A 16,322-nucleotide genomic window follows, 5' to 3' on the forward strand; every position below is an offset into this window, starting at 1 on the left:
GAAGACACATTCAATCACTCTAACACGAAACAAAAACGACTCTCTGTTTCAGTGGGAAATCCAGTGAAGTGTTGGAACAACAGGCTTTTGTTGACATCAACAACTGTGTCCAACACTTCAACAGCCTCAATCTCACAGCAAACTCATCAAAATCAAATGTTTTGAATTTTTCTTTGCGTGTGGTGGAAAACCTTAGTGAACCCGCAGTTTTCTTGGGGGACTCCACACTGGACGAAGTCTGCTCTTCAAAATTCCTGGGAATACACCCTGATAGAGGGTTGACCTGGAATGATCATATTGACCACGTTTGTGCCAAAATTTCCTCAGGAATTTTCGTTCTGAGGTCTTTAGCAAAATACTGCCCGAGTCAGGTACTGATAACGGCGTATTACGGCTTGATTTATCCCCATCTGTCCTACGGTCTGGTTCTGTGGGGAGCGTGTGCAAACACTCTCTTCCAGAGAGTTTTCGGACTTCAAAAAAAAATCGATTCGAATCATCGCAAAAATCAATTACAGAGAGTCGTGCAGGCCGGTTTTCAAGAAATTGCAGCTGTTGACGTTGCCGTGTCTCTACATTTTAGAAACAACCATGTTTTGTATGTACAAATGTGCCTTAACCAGAGGCCGGGACATACACATGTATGATACACGATGCAGAGAAAACTACCGTACGGGAAGACACACAACGGTAGTTTGTGAACGCTTGCCTTCGCAAGCAGGTGTTAATTTCCTCAACAGACTGCCCAACTCTATAAAAACTACCCCAACGCCCAAGGCGTTCAAAGCTCGTCTCAAACGCCTTTTGGTGTCGCATGCATTTTATAATGCAGATGAGTTTTTTGAATTCGACTGGGAGACCACACAATTGGAATGACTGACTCCAATGTTTGAAGTGGGTTTCATTGGCCAGGAATGAAAGATGCGTGATTGTAAAACTGTATGTTTGAATGAGGTAATGTGGTATGAATGTTTAAAAGTTTAGAATATACTCGTACAATATTGACGTTTGCTATGCAACTCATACACGTTGTCCTTGCAATAAAAGAATTTGATTTGATTTGATATTATAGTACTAGCATTCATTGTCTCGGTGTTATGTAAGGTTTATCAGTTATTGTCCAACACATTCGCATAAAATGAAAACGCAAGTCATTAAAGTATTATAATGCTTGTTGAAGTTTTAACGTACAAAATTCTTCACACTACTTATGTACACACCCTCTGACACAGTAGACTATATATAATTCAAAATATATTATATCAACATTGTCTTTATACATAGATTTCATTTATTTACTTTTAATATCAGACGTCATGAGCACGTTACACAAGATTTCAGTAATTGTCACTCATGGAACTTCATCAACTACGTAAATTCCACATAGTTTATAATCTAAATTAATTATAAAAACCAAATATCCTGTTTGTCTGTCCGATCATTTCAACTTTACTTCTGGTATTAGTAAACGATCTACAAGAAGGGGAGCCACGTTACTATCAATTCCAATTCATCGATCAACAATTTTTTAATATCTCCTTTACTGTTCAGGCTTGTCGCCTTTGGAACACTCTCCCCGATGATATCGAATGTATTGAGGACCGTGCTCGCTTCGGGGCGGGGGTTAGGGGATTGTTGCTGGGGGGAGGGTGCTGTGGGGTGACGGGTGGTGCTGCTTGTTGTGGTCATGTGGTCAATCAGTGTGTTAGAGTGATTGAATGTGTCTTATTGTTCCTCATTTTGAGTTTGCTTGTATTAATATGTATACAGTTTTTCTTTGTATTTTAAGTATCGAATTCAATGCAATATATAGATTTTTACTTTAAATTTATTTAATTTTGTATAGGTTAGCATTTTTGTTGTTTTCTATTTAAAGAATAAATTAATAATTTACCACAATTGCATCACACTATTGTAGATGTACTTTATACGATATAAGATCGAGTGGTGGAGAGGACTTGATAGCCTTAACTCCGCCTCTTTAATAATGGAATTTTTCATTTCATTCATTCATTTCATTTCACAAAACTAATGCCGGTTATAACAGTGATCATACTGCATTCTACTTGAGTATAAATATTTCGACAATACAAGAGAAAATTGAAAGTCACGTTCCGTATTTTACCAACACAAGCAGATCTATCGGTTGTACAGCCATGAATAGATAGACATGTTATATACACTAGATAAAGTTTAGAAATATAAAAGTTAAATTTAGGAAAGTGTGTGATAAAATGTACAATACCATTTTCATCCGGTCTTCCAAACGTAATATTTTTATAGCATTGTTCCGAGATACCAAAACACTGAAGATTTTATGCAGTTCCATTTTACCTTACATTTAAGATTTTTCCAGACCAGTCCCGTTGTGGGAGCTAAGCTATTTTTAATAGAATGGAAAAATAGTTCTTCACCATAACGTAGGTGAAGCTGCGCCCCTCTGGCCGAAAGGTCATGGGTTCGATTCTCAGGGATGTCAACACAAATTTGAAAATGGTCTAGAAAGTGATTTACTTGTAAAATGAGCAGTTAAGCGGATGTGCAGTATTGCACAACTCGCAGCGGACTACCCCCCCCCCTCACTGTTGCACGTGTCTGGTACTTATTAGGAGTTCAGGGCCGGTCATGGTTGGTCGATAGAGCCTGGAGTGTGGACCACAGAGCATGAGCTACTGGAGCTACTTCGTTACATAGAACGTCCGTCTCGGAACATTCTGTAGAGTGTCGCCCTGCAAGGAAGGTTCCAGGGTTCCAGCTATATTGAATCCAAGAAAGAGTGGAAGCGAAGATTCCTCTTCCTCTAAGCGTTTGGAATCTTCAAAACCGCTGGCGACAAAGAAACTAAAAATGAACTCATATATCGTTTGGACATCAGACACGCCTAGAGTACAAAATATAGTGTAATCTTGGTCTCATTGTTTCATCAGGTGCACCAAGTTGTTTTAGACACGACCTCTAAGAACGGAGGAGCAACCGAATGTCTTCGTCGCCGAATTTGTTTACTTGTTTAGACGAACATGACTCCAGATTCCAGGAGTCAAGTGTGTGACAGCGTCAGATTCCAGACGCTGCTCTAAGAGGAAGGTGAGCTGGAGCTGAACTCAATATTCACATTGAATTACCCTTCCCAGCGTAGCTACGTTAAGTCCAGACCTTTAAATACACATATATTTTCATAAATTTGGGGGGGGGGTATGACCACTCGGGGAATCGAACTCGTGACCTCTCGGTTGAAGTCACCCACGCTACGGTAAAGGTATTTGAATTGTAAAAAAATTGTATTGAAATTTTATTATTAAGAGAGATCTATTCAAACATGTTTGTATTTTTGAAAAAAAAAAAAAAAAAAATAAGAAAATCCACCATCACTTTTCCCAATCTAATAAATAACGCACTGGAAGATAATAAAAATTAAAATGTGGTTAGAAATTCTTGTAGAGAAATAAAATATTTATAACATTTCTTACGAATGCTTAATGCGTCGAAGTATATATAATATAATGATATATGGGTTTTATGAATACAAAACTTTTTTTGTCTGTTTTATTTGCAATGATTCTTTTTAAATGCGAAGTATAAATTTAAAATTGTGGCAAAAAGGAAATTTTGTGTACTATTTCATGCACATATAAGCTTCAAAATATACTGATTTTATTATTCCTAGGGTCTATATTTTGTTACCTTCAGGATTCGAGCCAGTTAAAGAAAATTTTCGATTAAAGAACGCTGGACCCGCAGTCTATCTATAGGTTACGGAGGAGGTGTAGGATTGATGAGATGTAGAAATATTACTCAATACAAATACATAGGCATCAGTATTGTGTTTAAAACATTTCTAACAACATTTAACAATATTTCTAAAAACATGTTGATTTTTAGAAACGGTTAGGCCTACATCGTCAGTCTGCAGAATAAAACGGGACTTGTGTTTTCACAATGGCGGACGGACACCGGAAACGGAAACTATTATCCAAGACAGGATCACTTGCGTTTTGTTTTATGTGCTTTTACTGCACAAAGTGTGTGTTTTTCAACTACCATAAAGTTGTAACTTCAACTAACTACAATTTTATAGGTGTAGTACTACAATTAACTACAATTTCTGTGCTCTGTGTAGTTACTAAAGTCACTAAGACCATATCAAATGATAATCATGATTATAGCGGGTGTATGAAATTATGAGTCGCTTTGTAGGGAGGGTTTTGGCGGCCATCTTGACTTTAGCTTCACTGAACACTTTTCCTCTCTTGTGTTTGTACTCTCGGAACTAATTTTAAGGTATACTTATTACATACACAAATACTTTTTAGTTTTTAATAAAAAGTTTGCTCTATAGGAGTAAAACTTTGAAATCATATGGACGCTCGTACACCATGAGTCTTCACGTGTAAGTCTACGTCCGAAGGTAAACAGTTAACAGTTTTTGAGGTTTAACATTTTAAGGAATTTTCACGTAATAGTGAAAAGAACTAAACACAGGAGGGATACAATAATGTTACTTTTTAGTTTTGTTGATACTGTTGTTAATAATAAAACTGATTTTGACGTGACAACGTCTTAAATTAGGTTGCGGCTCGGAGTCACTCATGAAAAAGTGTAACGCCCGGTAACGTTACGATGGCCGTCCAGTGGGTCCGCCGCACGGGATCCGCACGGGATAATTGATAACTGTGGGTCCGCCGCACGGGATAAAGCAGATAACTATGTTTATTCGTGAAAATGTGGAGTGCTTAGATTCGTCATTTACAACAACTACAACAATAAAGGTAAATAATTGTACACTGATATTTCATTATCGTAAACTATGATTGATTCATTAATTGTTAGATTGACACAAAAGTTGAGAAACTGAGTTTATAGGTTATGTCATACTATTGACAAATGTTGATAGTGTTAAGTAAATTATTAGTTTAAATCACTCTGCAATCAATCGTAATTCAGTCGATTGAGAAGAAACAGCGCGTATTGCTAGTCAAACATTTAAAATAAAATAACAAATTATAACCTCTAACCTGTCATAACAGTGCGACCAAACAAACGAACTAAACCGACCAATCACCACGCGCGGAGTTAGAATTTAACTGTGTGTTTAGCAAGAATTTCAAATTCCAATTTTAGTAAATGTTTTATTCAACTTTTACCATTTACAATAACAAATTTTAATTAATTTCAAATTATGTACAATGTTTTAGTAAACAAAATATATTTCTATAGTTAAAATTTGTGCAATTCTTATTTTCATTCAATTCCTTGTTCCTATTGTGCAATTTAATAATATTCATATCAATAAATATTCTACCGAGAAAAAGACGTTGTCACGTAAAATCTTCGCCCGTAAAACCGACTTTACAGGCAACCATAATTTTTTTACCTCATAGTTAGATACTCAAGAAGTCTTTACATTACATACTCAATTCGTAAAAATTCACAAAGAAATTTTCTTAAAACAACGCGGAATTTTGTGAAAGGAATGGTTAATTTTACAATAATATTTTCTCTATATAAAAGTCCAACAAATTGAATAATATACGTATCCAACAGTGACCTTCTCTATAATGGTTAAATCTGGTAAGACTAGGGGACAAGGAGTAGGAAAACCAACCAAAGGAATTATTAAATTGAATTGAAATGAATCATAATCATATTAAAATTCCGCCATCGTATGTGGAGAACAAAAGTAGCCTAATAAGGAAGTTTTAATGGACTTTTATTTCCCACTAAAATGCCGGTTATAGGTTAGCTGTCTCACAATTCAGACGAAACTTGATATTTTATTAGAACGAAAATAGGATACAATAAATTATTTGCGCCATCACAAGAGACGAACTATTTCAGACCACAACTGTGCAGCAGGGCACAGAATCTGTTATTTACTACATGTTAACAAATATGACAGATAATTACTGTACCTGATAGAGGAAGCAATTATATACCGTTATGTAAGCGGTGATTGTACTGATTGGATTATATCAATTATTTGGTATTAGGGTTCCACGTACTAATAAACTGCGGGGAATGCCAAACACGTCAATTATAATGTAGAGCAAACGATAACTACATAATGGGGCAACAACAATCCCTAATTACTTACTGCTACCTTCACAGGGTAGTGTCGTATTCCTTGAACTAATAAACTGGGGAATGTCAAACACGTTAATTATAATATAGAGCAAAGGAGAACTACATAATGGGGCAACAACAATCCCTAATTACTTACTACCTTCACAGGCCAGTGTCGTATTCCTTGAACTAATAAACTGGGGAATGTCAAACACGTTAATTATAATATAGAGCAAAGGAGAACTACATAATGGGGCAACAACAATCCCTAATTACTTACTACTACCTTCACAGGCCAGTGTCGTATTCCTTGAACTAATAAACTGGGGAATGTCAAACACGTTAATTATAATATAGAGCAAAGGAGAACTACATAATGGGGCAACAACAATCCCTAATTACTTACTACCTTCACAGGCCAGTGTCGTATTCCTCGAACTAATAAACTGGGGAATGTCAAACACGTTAATTATAATACAGAGCAAACGAGAACTACATAATGGGGCAACAACAATCCCTAATTACTTACTACTACCTTCACAGGCCAGTGTCGTATTCCTTGAACTAATAAACTGGGGAATGTCAAACACGTTAATTATAATATAGAGCAAACGAGAACTACATAATGGGGCAACAACAATCCCTAATTACTTACTACTACCTTCACAGGCCAGTGTCGTATTCCTTGAACTAATAAACTGGGGAATGTCAAACACGTTAATTATAATATAGAGCAAACGAGAACTACATAATGGGGCAACAACAATCCCTAATTACTTACTACCTTCACAGGCCAGTGTCGTATTCCTCGAACTAATAAACTGGGGAATGTCAAACACGTTAATTATAATACAGAGCAAACGAGAACTACATAATGGGGCAACAACAATCCCTAATTACTTACTACTACCTTCACAGGCCAGTGTCGTATTCCTTGAACTAATAAACTGGGGAATGTCAAACACGTTAATTATAATACAGAGCAAACGAGAACTACATAATGGGGCAACAACAATCCCTAATTACTTACTACTACCTTCACAGGCCAGTGTCGTATTCCTTGAACTAATAAACTGGGGAATGTCAAACACGTTAATTATAATATAGAGCAAACGAGAACTACATAATGGGGCAACAAAGAATCCTACCTACTTACTACTACCCTCACAGGCGAGTATTGTATTCCTCGAAGTAATAAAGTGTAGAAATGCTAAACACGGTAATGTTAACGTACAGCAACGAGGCAACACCGAGCCCTATTTACTCACTACTTACTACCTACTACTTACTACTACCTTCACAAGCCAATGTTGTATTCCTTGAACTAATAAACTGTAGGATTGGCAAACACGTTAATTATAATGTAGAGCAAACGATAACTACATAATGGGGCAACAAAGAACCTACCTACTTACTACCTACTACTTACTACTACCCTCACAGGCGAGTGTTGTATTCCTCGAAGTAATAAAGTGTAGACATGCTAAACACGGTAATGTTAACGTACAGCAACGAGGCAACACCGAGCCCTACTTACTCACTACTTGCTACTTACTACTTACTACTACCTTCACAGGCTAGTATTGTATTTCTTGAACTAATAAACTGCGGGAACTTACCGTCAGCCAACCATAGAGGACCGACCGACCATTCGGTTGCAAATACGGACTTCGAGTCCTTTCATTATCTTTTCTGTCAGTTATTTGTGTGTTTAACGGTTGGTTTTTAAGGTCATCAAGGTATAAAAATATGATCAGAGAAAAATTATGTTTGGTATTTTAATCTTTTCAGTCCCTCCCCCCCCGCACAACAATTTTCACCAAAACTAGGGCTATTGATGGGGCTTTTTCTAAAGAATTCCTCTACCTGTTTTTGTGTTTTAAATCATTGACTTTTACACATAGATTAACTCATTTAAGTTACTTTTCTAAGATCGAAATTTCTTTTTGAATCCCATAAGAAGTTAATATGCTGTACACTATACTTTTGTACAGGTCTTATGTGTAGACTATCTCTCTCACAACACAACCACGAGATGTGAGCGGATGGTGGAATGTCACGCGATAAAAATTACGTCAGAGTTACCAACCACACAACTCCTAGAACTACGTATTTGTGGACCTTGAATCTTGTTCTTGCTGCACCTTTGCGTTACTATACTCTAGACAGAACATTCCGGAACATAGTCTCGCATTGTATTGACTTATGTACATTTACTTATGTGGCAATCCAAAAATGTGTTCTATTGTCCCAATATGACTCGTGACGTCACAAGGTCGCTATACCGGTTATAACCACTGCGCGAAAGTCTCTATCCCGAACTGCACTCAAGTCATTTACACTTACATTGGTAATTAGCGACCAATAGCATTAATGATAGTCTTTTCAAATCACGTTTTGTAGGTTACAAAGCGGTCCAAATTAGGCCTAATTGAGATTGTCTGTAGGTCATATGTGCTTTAGGAGTGGTCGATTATAAAGTTATTTAACTTTAATTTGTTTAAATATTATTTTATTTATTAATCTACATATTGGTTGGTAGTTAGATGAGTACAAAAACAAGGTGCACATAAGAATGATTAATTATTCGTAATTTCAAACCATGAGGTGTTCCCTTTACATTAAGGTATGTTTTTGTGTAATGACATGAGTTGATGCCTTGTAAAGTTGTCATTGACATTCTTCTGTGGGAATTATTTTTTTATTTCCAATATAATTGCGCGTAACATAATTTTAACTGTCGCATTCTTAATTTCCACTTCTTATTGCATACCGGGAGTGCCGATGGCCGAGTGGTCGAAGTCGTTGGACTTTGGGTCTGAGTTAGAAATAGCGCAGGTTCAAATCCTGTCTGTGACCGTTGCACTTTTTATCAGTACCATCAACCTTGTACTGCATCGACTCTCCCCTTTATCCAGTTTTATAAGATCCTCGCACAGGCTATGAGGACGGACAGAATAAGGCTTAAAAGGGGATCGGCCTCTTCTTTTATTAAAAAAATTTATTTCAAAACTGTTTTACAGCTTGCTTTGTATGTGCTTGTAGGACTCTTTAAACCAGGCCGATCAGAAACTACTGTTTATTTTTTGAAACGTATTGAAATTATTGTATGAAATTTAAATTTTAAAAATAAAAATGAGACTAAACACGTAACTATAGCAGTTAAATTAGAAGAATGATGATTTTGAACTAATTCTCTTTGTTTTTATATAAAGATAAAAAATGTATAAAAAGATATATAATTGAATCAAATAAGAATAAAAACTATAACAGTTATCGATGCACATGGGAATAACATTCAATTATTGACAGGGCTGTGTGTGAGTGCGCGTGCGAAAGCACGTGTGGTTCGTAACCCTTCAGGAACCACCACGGTTCCCAGGACTGAGTAAAACTTTCTTTAAAAATCGTTCATCATCTTTAGCAATGACTATTGATATTTGTATGGACTTACCTTTCATCTTTCTGACACAAATATTATTCAATACACATCCTTTGCTGCTAAATTTCTTATTTCATATTAGGCACATTTAAACTTACAACATTCAAACATTCACACTCCATATACCCGCTTCCAGCGCTGCAGTCAGTTTCCTCATCGTGTGGTCTCCCAGTTGAACGCCAGAAACTCGTCAACACTGTTAAAAACGTTCAATGCCAGGCAGAGTTGATACGAGTTTTTAACGCCTTGGGCGTTGGGGAATTTTCAAATGAGTTTGGCAATCTGTTTATAAAATAAACAAAAGCCTGTGAAGGTAAATATGTTCATAGACGATCGTTCTGTGCATTCCCGAACGCTAATTATCTCCGCCTTTTGTCTCATATTCCTGTATGTCTCGTCCTCTGGTTAAGGCACATTTAGACAAACAAAATAATGTTTCTAATATGTATAGACATGGAAAAATGAACAGTTGCACATTTTTGAACACTGTCCTTCACGACTATATCGTTCAGATTATTGATAATGCGAATTGATTTTTTTGTAATAACTTACAAACAACTTTACTGTCATAAAATGGTTGTTTGCATAGGTTCCCCACATTACGATTTCATACGAAAGGTGGGATGAATTAAGCCGTAGTACTCCGTAATCAGTATCTGACTCCGGCAATATTTTACCAAAAATCTTAAGATATAAACTCCAGCTGATAATTTGGCTCAAACATGGTCAATGTGATTTTTCCATGTCAACCCTCGATCAAGGTGTATTCCAAGGAACTTTGAAGAATAGACTTCCTCCAATAATACGTCTGCAATCATAACAGCATGACCACTTTCAATGTCTATAGAGCGCATTGAAAAGTTCAGAAAATTTGATTTTGATTAGTTTATTTGAGGATTGAGGATGTTGAAATGTTGGACACAATTGTTAAGAACAAATGCCTGTAATTCCAGATTTTGTTTGGAGCTTCCTCTAAAACAGAGAGTCGTGTCATTTGCGTTCTGCACAAGCTTTTCATGCAGTCGTGATGATTCAATGTCATTAACATAAGTCAGGAAAAAACTGGACTGAATATTGATCCCTGAGGGACTCCATACCTCAGTGCAGAGGCTTTGGAATTTTTTTTTACAGATGTTCCATATAAGTGGGACGCTTCGGATGCCGTGCGATTCTAATTTGTCAAGCAGTATTTTGTGATTAACACAGTCAAATGCTGGAGAAAGGTCAAGAAACACACTTAATGTGTGACTATGACCTTCAATTCCCTCTACAACCATACCAAAAGATTCACAATAGCCTCAATGTCGACTTTTTCTTTCTGAAACCAAATTGTTTTTCTGAACGCTGGTTGTGTTGTTTAAAAAATGTAGCATTCTTGATAAAAACAGTGTTTCGAATATTTTGCTCAGTAAAGCCAAATAGAGATAGGCCGATAGTTATTTACTGAATTAGTTTTCTTTCTTATGAATTGGATGCATTTTTACAACATTTATATCAGAGAGAAATACTCCAGTTTAAAAAGATATTGGCTAATTTGGTAAGTGGCTTCACTATATGCTTTTAGCATATTTTATGAGTCACATTGAATTCAAATTAATGTCATTAGAATTTATGCTTGGAAGTTGTTGAATTATTTGATTGTTCTCTTCCTCAAATACAGAGGCCAATGAGGTTGCTGGACTCTTGTCTATGCCTGGAGGTTCCTTTTAGAAGTGATGAACGAGGATCTCGCTCACCAGCAACAGATGCAAAACATGTATTAAACTTGTTAGCGACATCTGAAGCATCACTTACAAGTCTATCCCGTACATGATGTGAAAGTATGTAAGACAAGAGTAAATTTTAAAGCTTTTACTTTCTCTATACGAGATAAATACTCTCGCACTCGTAGATACCTCCTCAGTCCATACTTTTTTTGGAGATTCTTAACTGGAATACCCATACCGTGTTCCTATGATACAAGTCTTTTACAGTTAGTTTCTTAAACAAAACACTATTTTGTGAGAATTTATTTGAATTCCTAACATTATTTACCAGCACTGTCACGCCTTCCTTTCTTGTAGCAGAAAATGGAATCTTCTCATCGGTGTTCTTTTCGTCATCTTGAAGCTGTACTGTAAAATTCCACTCTGCGTATCCAAAATTTCTCATCTTGTCTTCTTGTTGCAGGCTCATTGACGACGAAGACCTCTCCTCCTGCACCTCCTACTCGGGGACGATCAGCGAATCCGGGACTCACTTCAGGCCGAGGAGGGACTACTGGGCCAACAAACTCCAGTTCATCCTCGCCTGCGTGGGCTACAGCGTCGGCCTCGGCAACCTCTGGCGCTTCCCATACCTCTGCTACAAGAGTGGAGGAGGTCAATATTCTTGTCATGTGTGTACACTTGAGTACTAGCCCTGTCGCGATCTTAGAGACAAACAGAGACAGGGAACCAAACTCGAGTTCATCCTAGCTTGCGTGAGCCTCGGCAACCTCTGGCGCTTCCCCTACCTCTGCTACAAGAGTGGAGGAGGTCAATATTCCTGTCATGTGTGTACACTTGAGTACTAGCCCTGTCGCGATCTTAGAGACAAACAGAGACAGGGAACCAAACTCGAGTTCATCCTAGCTTGCGTGAGCCTCGGCAACCTCTGGCGCTTCCCCTACCTCTGCTACAAGAGTGGAGGAGGTCAATATTCTTGTCATGTGTGTACACTTGAGTACTAGCCCTGTCGCGATCTTAGAGACAAACAGAGACAGGGAATCAAACTCGAATTCATCCTAGCTTACGTGGGCCTCGGCAACCTCTGGCGCTTCCCCTACCTCTGCTACAAGAGTGGAGGAGGTCAATATTCTTGTCATTTCTTTCCCGGCTACGTTGTTGCTCCCGTCGTTATACATTACACAAAATAAGCTCTACTGAATATAAAGCTAGTCAGAATATATTATTAGGCTTTACAACAACATTGTTATCCACCGTCGTAATTACTCGACATAATAATTGTCTCCCGATACTGAGAATTGGAGTTAATGTTTAGAACATGTTAGTGGGTTCGGGACAACACGGAGGATGATGGATACATGCCAAGAAGGGTGAACCAGTTATCGTGCTTGATAGTTTATAACCCAACATATTTGAGCATTTAGTCTACGAGCGATCCACTTTGTCCTAACTATTTGTAGAGTACCTCAACGAACAGGACTTCAGCCGCGCCAGAGTAAAACCATATTCCCAAGTCTTTTGTAACGGTCCACTAGAGGAAGAAAGACACAATGGACTGTAACCCACGCCCTCACGAAGCTGTACCACTGACGAACCGTTGAATGAAGGTCAACCGTTACATCCAAGATTTATTGTTTTGTTCAACCATTCTACGACCTTGTGATGGACGGACAGGTGTCTTACTGCTTGCTAATCAAGCCTAAGAAGTAAATGCACCCGTCCGTCAGCCGGAGATGGACACTTCAGAGATCTTTCAAAGCCCCAAGAGGTACAAAATGTCTGTTGATACTTTCGAGAGTACTCTTGCAAAACCCCAAGAGGTATAAAATGTCTGTTGATACTTTCGAGAGTACTCTTGCAAAACCCCAAGAGGTATAAAATGTCTGTTGATACTTTCGAGAGTACTCTTGCAAAACCCCAAGAGGTACAAAATGTCTGTTGATACTTTCGAGAGTAGCCTACTCTTGCAAAACCCCAAGAGGTACAAAATGTCTGTTGATACTTTCGAGAGTACTCTTGCAAAACCCCAAGAGGTACAAAATGTCTGTTGATACTTTCGAGAGTACTCTTGCAAAACCCTAAGAGGTACAAAATGTCTGTTGATACTTTCGAGAGTACTCTTGTATATTACCGACCACAATTAATGGGATAGTTAATATATAACGGTGAAAAATTATATCTCTATTGGCTTTATACCATTTATGGTGGTATATGACTTTAATACTTTATTTTTTAATTAAAACAAGACCTTTTGACACACCACCAGAGCAGTGCTATCAATGTCTATTGTGGACCGTGGGACAGTATCCTTTCTGGTATTTACACCTCTCTGTTGACTGGCACAGAAATAATATAATGTCATGACTCTCAACAGGCAAATACCTACGACTCCGTGGCAAAGAGGACTAACGATCAAACAAATTACGAAATGTGTTCGGTTCTCGGTTACCTTGACGAAGACTCGTCTTGTGTCTGTTTCTAAATGAACCATCCAACCTTGAGTATTCTGAAAACTCATTATCCCTTGACGGCCAGATCCAATGTTCCTAGCCGAGAAAGAACCACATTTATTATGTTGCTTCTGGTGCTAGCGTTCTGGGGTCTATATTGAAAGAGTCATAATGTGCTAAGGGGAGAGTCATATAACAGGATCGAGAATACAGGGTGAGTCAGAAGACGAGTCAGAACGTCTGAGATGAAAGTGACCCGCGACGCTTTGCAAATGGCGGCAATTACCTAAACCCACGTGACCACTAAAACTGGTTGTGAACCACAACGCTTTAACGACGTGAAGATTGTAGACTCGCGTCTCTGTCTCGAGGCCTCGGCTTAAGTGTAATAGATCATGTTCAGTGCTTGTAGCGATTTGGTCAGTTTGACCGATGGCCGCAGGCCGAATGTATGTATTTACGTGCAGAATCTCCCTCGCCCTCCTATATAAAGGGTCTTGTAAGGTACAAACCACTAGAGGGGGTTTTATGGATAAGAAAAATAACGTTAGGGTTTCAATAAAAAAGTCCACATTCGATTCGATGATTTTACAAAATGGCTAACAAATGTTAAAAACTAAATATGTGCTGTGTGGTATTCTAATCTTCAGTGCGTGAAAACTAGAATACATATATCAGACAATATTTATTTACTAACATATTCTTTCTATATCTAACACAACCAACCATTTTGATGGCTTACTTAACTGTGATTTGGACTGGTAATCACGTGATCTAGATAGCTGGAGATCACTTTTAGGGGTCGTTTGAGGTTAGGACGTTTGTAGATGAGGGTGGTTTGAGGCTAGGGTTTTTTTGGGTGAGGATGGATAGAGACCATGGCGTTTGTAGTGATGATGGTTTGAGGCTAAGGTGTTTGTGGGTTAGAATGATTTAAGGCTAGGACATTTGTAGATGAGACTGGTTTGAGGCTAGGATGTTTTGGGTGAGGATGGATAGAGACCATTGCGTTTGTAGTGAGGTTGGTTTGAGGCTAAGGTGTTTGTAGGTGAGAATGATTTAAGGCTAAGACGTTTGTAGATGAGGGTGGTTTGAGGCTAGGGTGTTTTGGGTGAGGATGGGTAGAGACCATGGCGTTTGTAGTGATGATGGTGTGAGGCTTAAGTGTTTGTGAGTGAGGGTGGTTTGAGGCTAGGGAGTTTGTGGGATAGATGGATTGAGGGTGTTTGTGGAGAGGATAGAGTGAGGGGTGTTTCGAGATAAGGATCGATTTGAGGCTGAGATGTTTTCAAGTGAGGATGGTTTGAGACTAGGGTGTTTGTGGGAGAGATGGATTAAGGGGTGTTTATGGAGAGGATAGAGTGAGGGGTGTTTCGAGATAAGGATCGATTTGAGGCTAAGATGTTTTCAGGTGAGGATGGTTTGAGACTAGCGTTTTATTGTTGGGGACTTTTTGTAGCTAGAGAGAACAGAATTATTAAGATGAAATTCACTCACTAAAGAGGTCTCTTGAATCTAGATTAAAAGTTTAGGTTTCATTAAATTAAAGAATTATAGGAAACTATAATTTCATTACTAAATTATTCTTTAAGTGTCACAAATTGTCATGCTTTTGTGAAACTTTGAACATACTTTATTAATTTAGGCGATTGATTAGCGCTGGTAGGACTTGGTTTTGGTCGTAGTTGACTGTTCATGCGATTTTCGGTAGCCAGCTTTATTATAAACCGATATTTTGGTGGTTGCAATCCCACGTAAACCTCTAACACGGAGTGACTTCCAATTACTTAGTCATACTTTATTCATGTCCACCATAAAATACGTAAATCTCAGAAGATGGTAGTTACTGATCATACCTTTTCTCAGAGGAATCAATTCCTTGTCATCAACAGGTATCAGCTTGGTTTTTGCCTACATGCATAAGACTGCGATACATGTCTACAAGAACTAATTTAATTTAGTTACTTATGCAAATATTTTTACTTGGAACGTTTCGCGTCATTAATGATTGACGATAATTACTCACGGGGCTCTGACGCACAGCGCGAGCAATGTGATCACTAAGTACTAACCAGAATCTGTAAATCATTTCTCGTAAAACGAGCAATAAATGTCAAAACAATCGCAAAAGCTCGCTGCATTGATACCGTTACTGATAACCGAATGTGAGTCATCCTCATTGTGTGTGCTCTGTCGCAATCGTCATACATGAGCTACATGTTCAGAGAAACTACAGTATTAGTTAATGTTTGTCTTAGGTACAGTTATACTTAATCCAGGAGTACCCTCATTTTCCCATAGCAACTGAATTCATCATTTTCCCACTAACAGGTTGAATTCATCATTTTTACCCTAACAGCTGAAATTCATCATTTCCCCTAACAGGCTGAATTCATCATTTTCCCCCTAACAGGCTGAATTCATCATTTTCCCCCCTAACAGGCTGAATTCATCATTTCCCCCTAACAGGGTGAATTCATTATTTTCCCCCTAACAGGCTGAATTCATCATTTTACCCCACCAGGTAGAATTCATCATTTTACCCTAACAGGCAGAATTCATCAATTTTAACCCTAACAGGCTGAATTCATCATTTTAACCTAACAGGCTGAATTCATCATTTTCCCCCCTAACAGGTTGAATTCAATCATTTTAACCTAACAG

At 37.9% G+C, this 16,322-nt stretch overlaps 1 protein-coding gene across 7 annotated transcripts in view; it reads left to right on the forward strand.

The window, feature by feature from the left end:
* The window catches only part of LOC124373145 (cell wall integrity and stress response component 1-like), a 29,129-nt gene extending 13,081 nt beyond the window's left edge, over positions 1 to 16,048 (forward strand). For 6 of the 7 annotated variants that reach the window (XR_006923410.1, XM_046831541.1, XM_046831543.1 and 3 more), the window contains one exon: positions 11,672 to 16,048. Coding sequence is in view for 5 of the 7 variants with exons in the window: in XM_046831541.1 (XP_046687497.1) it covers positions 11,672 to 11,958 (287 nt within the window). In the remaining 2 variants the exon portion in view is untranslated. The remainder of the gene's footprint in view (positions 1 to 11,671) is intronic. The other variant, XR_006923409.1, reaches the window with a different exon arrangement.
* The last annotated feature ends 274 nt before the right edge of the window (positions 16,049 to 16,322 follow it).

Source organism: Homalodisca vitripennis, unplaced genomic scaffold (genome assembly GCF_021130785.1).
Source record: "Homalodisca vitripennis isolate AUS2020 unplaced genomic scaffold, UT_GWSS_2.1 ScUCBcl_4906;HRSCAF=11345, whole genome shotgun sequence".
In the NCBI taxonomy this organism is placed as follows: Eukaryota; Metazoa; Arthropoda; class Insecta; order Hemiptera; family Cicadellidae; genus Homalodisca; species Homalodisca vitripennis.